The 8,695-nt window shown below is 33.8% G+C and overlaps 1 protein-coding gene across 1 annotated transcript; it reads left to right on the forward strand.

The window, feature by feature from the left end:
* Positions 1 to 345: 345 nt before the first annotated feature.
* Positions 346 to 4,419, forward strand: LOC128546523 (transient receptor potential cation channel subfamily V member 3-like). The gene is made up of 2 exons (XM_053517165.1): positions 346 to 1,927; positions 2,406 to 4,419. The coding sequence occupies exons 1-2, from the start codon at positions 977 to 979 to the stop codon at positions 3,915 to 3,917; spliced, it is 2,463 nt and encodes an 820-aa protein (XP_053373140.1). The 5' UTR covers positions 346 to 976; the 3' UTR covers positions 3,918 to 4,419.
* Positions 4,420 to 8,695: the final 4,276 nt, after the last annotated feature.

Below are 8,695 nucleotides of genomic sequence, written 5' to 3' on the forward strand. Positions count from 1 at the left end.
ATATTTACCAGTACCTAACAAAGGCATCCGTACAACGTAACATTTTATATTCTCAATTTTGAGATAAAACGCAGACATTTCTGATATTTGGGAAACACTTACATGTTATTCATTGTTGTGGAAAAATAAAATTTTAAACAACTTGTTTAAAACAAGTATTCTAAACAATATAATAAAAAAATTTCAAATTGGCAAAGGTTCGAAATGACCATTTAAAGAATCAGTTACAAATTGACATATCATATCAATATCGTTAACTGACAGGTAAAATACTTAATTATAATATTAATGAGCGTGGTAATGTATACATACAAATGTCTGTGTATTCAGTTATTGTAACTACGCAATGTAAATTCCAATATTGTAGAAGAAAATCAATCGATTGGCTTCAAACGTGGCAATTATTGTTACTTCATGCATGTAAAGCCTTTTTTCCAAGAGGCGAAACAGAAAGTAAACAAGATAATAGCTTCTGCAAAATTCATGCGCGGAGGTTTTCGTATTGACGAACCTATTTAAATTATTTTGCTAACACTCAGCGCATTTCAGGTTTGAATTATTTTCTGTTCATACATTCTTTTTCTGCATTAAAATGTCGTTATTTCTTAACGTCTCGCCGAAAAGGGGGATGTACTACATATCAGTGAACAGGAATATACGCATGCGCGTAATGTTTTTTGAATTACTAATTGTATTTTCGTTATAATGAATGCTTATACATTTCAAAGCAATAATTTTCATCAACATGAACAAAAATTTGTACTAATAAAAACTAATCATACTCATTTGTGATGAAATTTATTAAGCAACATGGAGAGTTATAAACAAAATACGGACATATGTTCGACTTTAGCAGATATCTAAACGATTTATCTCGTGAACGGCTTTTAAAACAGATAAAGAATCTAAGTAAGTACAAAACGTTATCTGTTAACAAAATATATTACCTTGCTGACAGTGAAACGTTAATAACATAATGGCGGAACTGTGTGAAAAAGAGATTTTAAAACTGTATGCATATTTGGAAAAAATTGCTAGAACGGAAGATAAGGATATAAGTGGTATAAAAGGACTAGAAAAACATTTTGAAAACTTTTTCCAGTCGAAAACCGAAGACCCACAGAAAAACATTCAATTAGGACTTCTTCAGAATGAAGACTTTCTTACCAATAGCAAAATTGACAGATCGCTTAGACTAGAAATCAAATTGAATGCAGAAAAGATAGGAGATATTGTTTTGAATGGGGATTCGTTGCTATTACGTGCAATGTCAATAAACGTGAAAAAGAACAGTCCCCGAAAAGGAATTCTCGACAAAATCATCAAGTGTATAATAAAATACTGTCCGGAATTAATCAGTTTTCAGAACTGTAAAGGTGTGACCCCAGTGCATCTAGCAATTGTGCAAGAAGACAAAAAGCTTCTTGAGATTATGGCAGACACACTTAATAAAGATGTTGACACAATTCAGCAGAAAGCAACATTAATGAGAATCCATGCAGAAGGCGCCATATTTCAAGATACAGTCATGATGGCTGGGACTCTGCTTGGGGTCGCTTCTTTAAAATTCAACGAAGAAATATTCTGTATCCTCCTTAAGAACGGTGTATCGGAATTAGATGCTACAAACGAAAAAAGCGATAATATTATACATTCTTTGATAAAGTATGCACACATCAAACCAGCAAAGCTCGATTCCGTGCTCAGAATGGTCAGTTTCATTTTGGATTGTCAGTTTATCAAAACAGGACAGAAGTATGAGAAGAAAAAGATAGGTTCTAGCGCTTTCTTTCGGGATAATCAGTGGACTTTGAGGAAAGATGTGCGTAAACTACTGATGATGAGGAACAAAGAGAAACTCACCCCACTGCAGTTGGCAGCTAAAAGGCAGCAGTTCAAAATCTTTGAAGTAATCATTAATCATGAGGTATCTTAATATCATTTTTCAAATGTTAGCGTTTGCATCAGACCAATAACTTCTGTTTTCTTCAAGTATACATTTTCTTATATTTTTGATAGTGTATGTCTAATTTATTTTGGTCGAAGATATTTTTTATATATATATATATACCACGATAGGAATAGTTCTGAATAGATATTATAAAGATGATGATAACAGTTTTGTAACTTTAATGACAACATGGTAGTCTTTGTCTTTTTTTAAACTAACAAAGCCTTCTGAAACCCCCTTTAAATGAACATGAAATTATCCAAAGACAAAGTTATTGAGGTGTTAATTAATTAATACTACCAAGATGGACGTCTGGCCTCATTTTCCATTATTTCAAACGGGGAGTTCAATGTGACTATACATGTGTACACAGACATTAGCATACGATCAGGAATTCGTGAAAGATCATAGAGATATGAAATACATTTAATTGTTCGTGCATAATTGCTTCCAGGTATACCTTTCACGGGAATCTAACGACGGTCTCTTTAATGAAGAAACATACGACATCACTGAGATCGAAACGCTTGCAATTAAAAGTGACGTCAATGCATCACATGAAGAGCACATCAAAACCGAGCATCATGAATCGGTACTAGAATATGTGCTCCATCATCAGACAAACAACGCGTTCTTATTTACAAACGTTACGCCAGTAAAGGAGGTGATAAGAGAAAAGTGGAAATATTACAGAACTTGGTTCCTTTTATGGTTTGCCATTTATCTTGTCTTCATGATTCTTCTCTCATATGCTGCTGTATTAAGGTCATATATGACGACCTCGATCTCGGACAACAGTACAATTCAATTTACATATCCTGTGCCAAAAAACGTTTTTGTTACAGCTATATCAGCGATTGGTTTGCTTTTCTCTGCATTGTTTGTTTCAATGGAGTGTGCCAGAAAAAATATTTCACGATTTCGGTCTCAAACCTCTTCAAATTTTACAAAACGTATTATTCGTCACTTTAGCACGCCATATTCAAACGTCATGTTTCGAATGTACTTTGTCTTATTTTCATTTCTTCTCCTGTTTGATTTCATTTTTGCCGCAATTAGAGGATCAGGAAGTATGTCTGGATACGAAAATTATTGCCTGATTTTTGCAATTATAATAGGGTGGTACCTTGTTTTATTCTTTCTTCAAATTTTCAAAGCATTCAGTTTCTATACTGTTTTGATTCAGAGGGTTATTTCTGATATGATAAAGTTCGCATTTGTCATGGGCATATTTCTGATAGCTTTTTCTATTGCAATGTTCATGATTATGCAAGGCGCTAACACGGAAGATGAAGATTTTAACAATTTAGGAAAAGCAATGGTCAAAATGTTGACTATTATGCTTGGTATCGGAGAATTAGACATACTGTTTCAGGCTCGACAACCGATTTTAGCGGTTACAGTCTTTGTGCTTTTTGTTCTTTTAACAACAATCCTTTTACTCAATGCACTAATAGCAATGATGTCCAATTCGTGCACGGACTTGATGAGTAACAATGCCGATGTAGTAGCCACAAAAATGCATTATCGTCTTCAGAAGTTGTCCGTTATTTTATTTCTCGAAAGTTTCCTTCCCCGTAGATTTTGTAAGGAGGTCGGTACCGTAAAACAGATGCCAAGATATGACAATGAAAATAATAAAGACCAAAGACGCATGTGGATGAGGAATTCCGTACACGGCCATGAAGGAGCGGGGTTTGACGCATCGGAAGAGTCAGTACAGCTTACACATAACAAAAATGATATTTCTAGTTTACTGGGAAAGATTCTGCCAAGAAAGAAAACTTCACATAAAAAACGCAAAGTGTTTCCTGAAATTCAAAATACAAGTGTTTCCGCCCTACAGGGTCAGCAGTCATTGAACAGGCGGCTTGATATCACAGACATTGAACGAACAAGATGTGAGTCCTGTCAAAATCATTCCAAAATTCTTTTTCAAACACAAGAAATAACGGAATTTTTATAATGGATGAGTGAATAGTTGGATTTTACAGCGACTCGACACAAAAAGAATAAATATCGCCGAAACGAAATGAAGTTGATAAACATTTATTGTAAAATCCTACATACAGTCAAGTCCTGACATAATGACAATCAATGCGTATAAAACTTTTTCATGTTGAAATTGTAAAGTAAATGCATGTCTTTTTCAAAAAAAAAAGATAAAACAGTGTCAGCAGAAACTGTAAAAAAGCAACTCCAAGGAGTTATTTTCAAAATCTGCAGTGCGCTATGGAGAGAAGTCCTCGCAGTTGGTTGAAATATGTTTAATATTAAGTGGCGTTTGACATGGTGTCATTCATGCTGTTCTTCTTCCTTCAGAAGATAAGAATGTGTCAAATGGGTATGACCTATTCAGTAGAACTTAAATGTTCTTTGATTTCATAACTATAAAATTCAATTCAAACATGCTTTATAAAACAATTGCCTTTAACATTTTGATTCTTGACAATAAAAAGTTAAATACATGTTTTTGTCTTGAAAACCAAAACTATTACTTAATATAATACATATTTTATTCTTTATATATTGCTTTATTAAATGGCTATAACTATTCTGTAAAACATACGGCTTGTGACGGAAATCAAAGTAGTTGGAGATCCAATCTAGCATTTTGCAGCACCTGGTCGACTTTCATTTATATTCATTGTTGTGGTTGTGTGCAGATTAATTCATTTAACGCAAGTGTTTTACGTGGGATATATTCGTGATTACATATTTTTCAGTGGACTAATAGGTAATTGAATTGCATGTATTATTTTTACAAGACCTTAAAGTTGATCATATTCTAAAACATAATCAAATCAAGATTTCAGTGTTATACTTTTAAATGTCATTGAGACAACTATGTTTTTAACATTTGTTTTATGATTCCAAACTATTGGTACAATATCTACCTAATGGTAACGTAAGACCCTGTGCGAAAGTTCACACAAAATGACATATTGGGGTTCGCTGTTGCTTTAATGTTTTCTTACCATTGGGACATGGAAATGTGTCCCATATGCGATAATACGCTACAGCCATTTCGTCGAACAAAGAAATGGATTAAAACAAGACATAGTAAGTGTTCCTTTTAGCCGAAAGTTCATTATAATTGTGTTCGTCATATTAAGTGCAGTATACTGTACTATGTCCGCTGTTGTTTCTTAGTCTGTAAACTAAAAATGTAAGCGTTCAGAATATTTTGTCAACATTCTGAGTAATGAAAAAAATTGCATAATTTATAAAGTCTGACCTCGCACAATTTGAACTCCAGAACTGGTCGCGATTGAAGGTGGAGATGTTTTATAGGATCTGGAAGTTAAATCCGTTATGTTGTAAAATGCCGACATTGTGTCTTGAATGAAATATGCATTTCTTAAATATATTTCCGTCCGGACATATCAAAGTATGTATATAGACGATATTTATATACTTGTATATTTAATATGGGTCCCCGAGAGATGAGTCAATTGCAGTATTTTCATAAGCGCTTAACGTGAGTGAAAGTCGGACAATTGTCTCACTTCAAGGTCAATGTGAGACATATATAAGAGTATAAATGTATTATATGTATATAATAACAAGTATGTTGTTAGTAATATTGCGATGTTGAGCTGTATGCATAAGTCACTAAAACATCTTTTCCATTTTGTTGTGCTCTGTTGAAATATTGTTTACATCCTGTAATCAAGATAAGCAGTCAGATAATGTTCTTATGTAAATATTTCTTATAGTTATTGCTCTTCTTAATAGCTTCGTGTGGTAAACATTGGTCTTCTTGTTTTATATTTGTTGATGCATGTCTACATTAAACACAAGCACGATTCAGTGTGATTTAAGTATATGTAATGTAGATTGATAATAAATAATTAATATCAAAATAAGTTTTAACGGACTCATGTTATTACTTCTTTGCATGTCATACCTTGGTAAAGTTTCGATAATGAGCTGGGACATTTCTTAGTAAATATGCAATATTTCACCATCTCGCTGTCAGCCGTTCCTCATTTATTTCTTCTTATGATCTGACTAAATAGATCAGAGTCTTTTATCATGTACGCACTTCTAAAACGATCTTCCAATAGATTTAATTTACCTACACAGCTTAAGGACATTTCCTAAAAACATTTTTATGGACAGATTAGTTTTAACTTTACATAGATTTACTTCAATGTATACTCCAGTTTCATAAAACCATAAATTTCAGCAATCATTTCTGTATGTTAAGGTATGGACAGGATAAGTGGGTGACTAATTTGAAATTGGTATTCAAATATGAGAACTAAAATGTAAGAACTGAAGCAAACTTTAAATTAATTTTCATGGCAATTTATTTCAATTTTCACTTTATTACTTAAATAAATACAACTGCACATATAAATTGACAAGTGATTTTTTCCGTGTCACTGTAAGCTTTATACTACTGCACTAAAACATAACTTTGATTTAAAAAATAGCAAATACGTTATATAATAGGAATACAATATAACTGTCGTCTTTCAAATATTTCATTGTTAAAATGTTCACAAAGAATGCTATTTACAAAAATCGATTCAGCTACTTTCTTTTTCTATTCCAAGATTGATCGATGGCCTTGCAAAGTAAGTTTCGTTTTGTATTCAAAGAATTGTGTATCACAAAATCTCGAGTCAGCATTTTTTCCGAAAGTATGTTTTTCAGCACGTTTTGTTTCGTGTGATACTCACCAGTATTGCGGTTATCTTTGCCTTAGTGTTATTGAATGTCTTTGTAAGTTGTTAACCTTTGATCGCAAAAACAAATCTATTTTAAATCGATATTTCTTTATTTTAATTGCTAAGCTTTATTTAGTTACCTGAATACATTTAATCAATATTACAGCACTTTTGTAAAGCGAATAATTGCATTATGTATAGTACTTACATGTAATTCATTCACAAAGAAATTAAAGCTGAGGTAAGGGAAGTCTACAGGTCGAGCCGCAAAATTGTACAAGAATGAATACCAGTTGGCTTTCTGACTGGTAACTAGAATAAAAGTTGTGGATTTGATGTTGACAAGGTTGCTCTTTATTTAAGAAATAATTTATAGCAAAAGAGTGCTTTAACACTCTTTATGCACGATGGGCGGTTATACGTCGGGCTAGTCCCAATCCGTGACTCTAGTTACCTCCCCGGACGGGCCGTCCACAGAGTCACAAGCAGCCACTATTAAAAATTGACGTACTTTAGGTACTTCAGTCTTTCAGACATGATTGCAAGCATAATGATGATTTAATGGCGAAAAGAAAAATATTTCTAAATAGCAAATTTATTCTTGTGTTTGTCTTGTAAAAAACACGATATGTCAGGTCCTGAGCACTTCGTAGTTCCTGAAGAAAGTCATCCACTGACCTACATTATCGATTTGTTTTTCTGCCATTAGTGACGTCACAGCTTTATTACGTCACTATTGGTGCATTTCATTCATAGTCAGGTACCGGTACCAGGTGAGCTCAACGTCTCAGACTAATTCTAAATGTATTAGCGCAATATTATTTGTATATTTACCTCGGTCTAAAGTTGAATTATAAAATTTGAAGATAAAACAAATATTGGGAGAGAACTATTCACATATATTCTCATGTGCTTGTTCCTTCACGAACACCCGGAATAAACTTTGGTGAACAAATCGAGTACGACTTTACACTGTGTTAAATGCTGTACGTTCATGCATGTATATTTGAAAGCTGCTTTTCTATAGTTTTTTTATGCAGAACATGTCAAATAACATTTTCTGTTCACGAGATAAATGTATTATATACAGCAAATTAAAATATTTCTTTCGTTTTCCATACTGTGACGCTTATAATTTATGTTCATATTTTAATCACTAATGATTACGCCTGTGCTCGGACGTGGCTGAGTTGGACGTAATATCAGACTGAAATGAAATGAAAGTGATAATTACGCCACGAGTTGGACTAAAGTCGGGTGTAATAATTGCACGAGGGTGCAGCCCGAATGAAATTATTTGTACGACGTATTACCGCCTGAGTGTATAAATAGTGTTAAAACACTCTTTTGCTATAAATTATTTGGATTTTAGTATGTCCTTAATCTAAAACAGTAGATACAATATTGAAGCGTTTTTTCTTAGTCGTAACAAAAACTTTGACGTCACCGCACGTTAACGTGACGTCATTCTAGCGTAAGAGTGTTTTAACAGAGACAAGCATATTAGAATTATCTATTTATGTTTTAGGGTTAACGTCGCACCGACACAATTACAGGTCATATGGCGACTTTCCGGCATTGATGGTGGAGGAAGTCCCCAGATGCCCCACGTGCATTATTTCACCACGAGCTGGTACCTGAGTAGAACCACCAACATTCCGTTAGCGAGCTGAGCTGGATGGCTTCCTTACATGAAGAATTCAATGCCCCGAGTGAGGCTCGAACCCACATCGATGAGGGACAAGTGATTTGAAGTCAGCGACCTTAACCACTCGGCCACGGAGGCTCCCAAGATCAAAATGACTGACAGTGTCAAAAATGCGGGGACTCAACTATAAACAAAAACTTTACTTTAACTATTGTACTGACGTTATACTTATATCATTACTGCCAATTTCAGAATAGCGCACCGATTCAGTGTTTGCATCATCACTGACTGATATTGATTTTCTTATCGTGAGTGGTTAATTTTGTAACCGTCATTTACATAAACTCCTCCCAAGAAGCGAGTCGAGTTAAACTGAAAAGTCTGTCATAAATGTATTTATGGTTTTTAAAATGGACG

This window comes from Mercenaria mercenaria, chromosome 11 (genome assembly GCF_021730395.1).
Source record: "Mercenaria mercenaria strain notata chromosome 11, MADL_Memer_1, whole genome shotgun sequence".
Taxonomy (NCBI): domain Eukaryota; kingdom Metazoa; phylum Mollusca; class Bivalvia; order Venerida; family Veneridae; genus Mercenaria; species Mercenaria mercenaria.

What these genes read in the sequence shown, in the direction of transcription:
- LOC128546523 (XM_053517165.1), top strand. Translation starts at nt 977, where the DNA reads ATGGCGGAACTGTGTGAAAAAGAGATTTTAAAACTGTATGCATATTTG. An exon ending in AAGTAATCATTAATCATGAG is followed by an intron (nt 1,928 to 2,405) that starts GTATCTTAATAT and finishes AATTGCTTCCAG; the next exon opens with GTATACCTTTCACGGGAATC.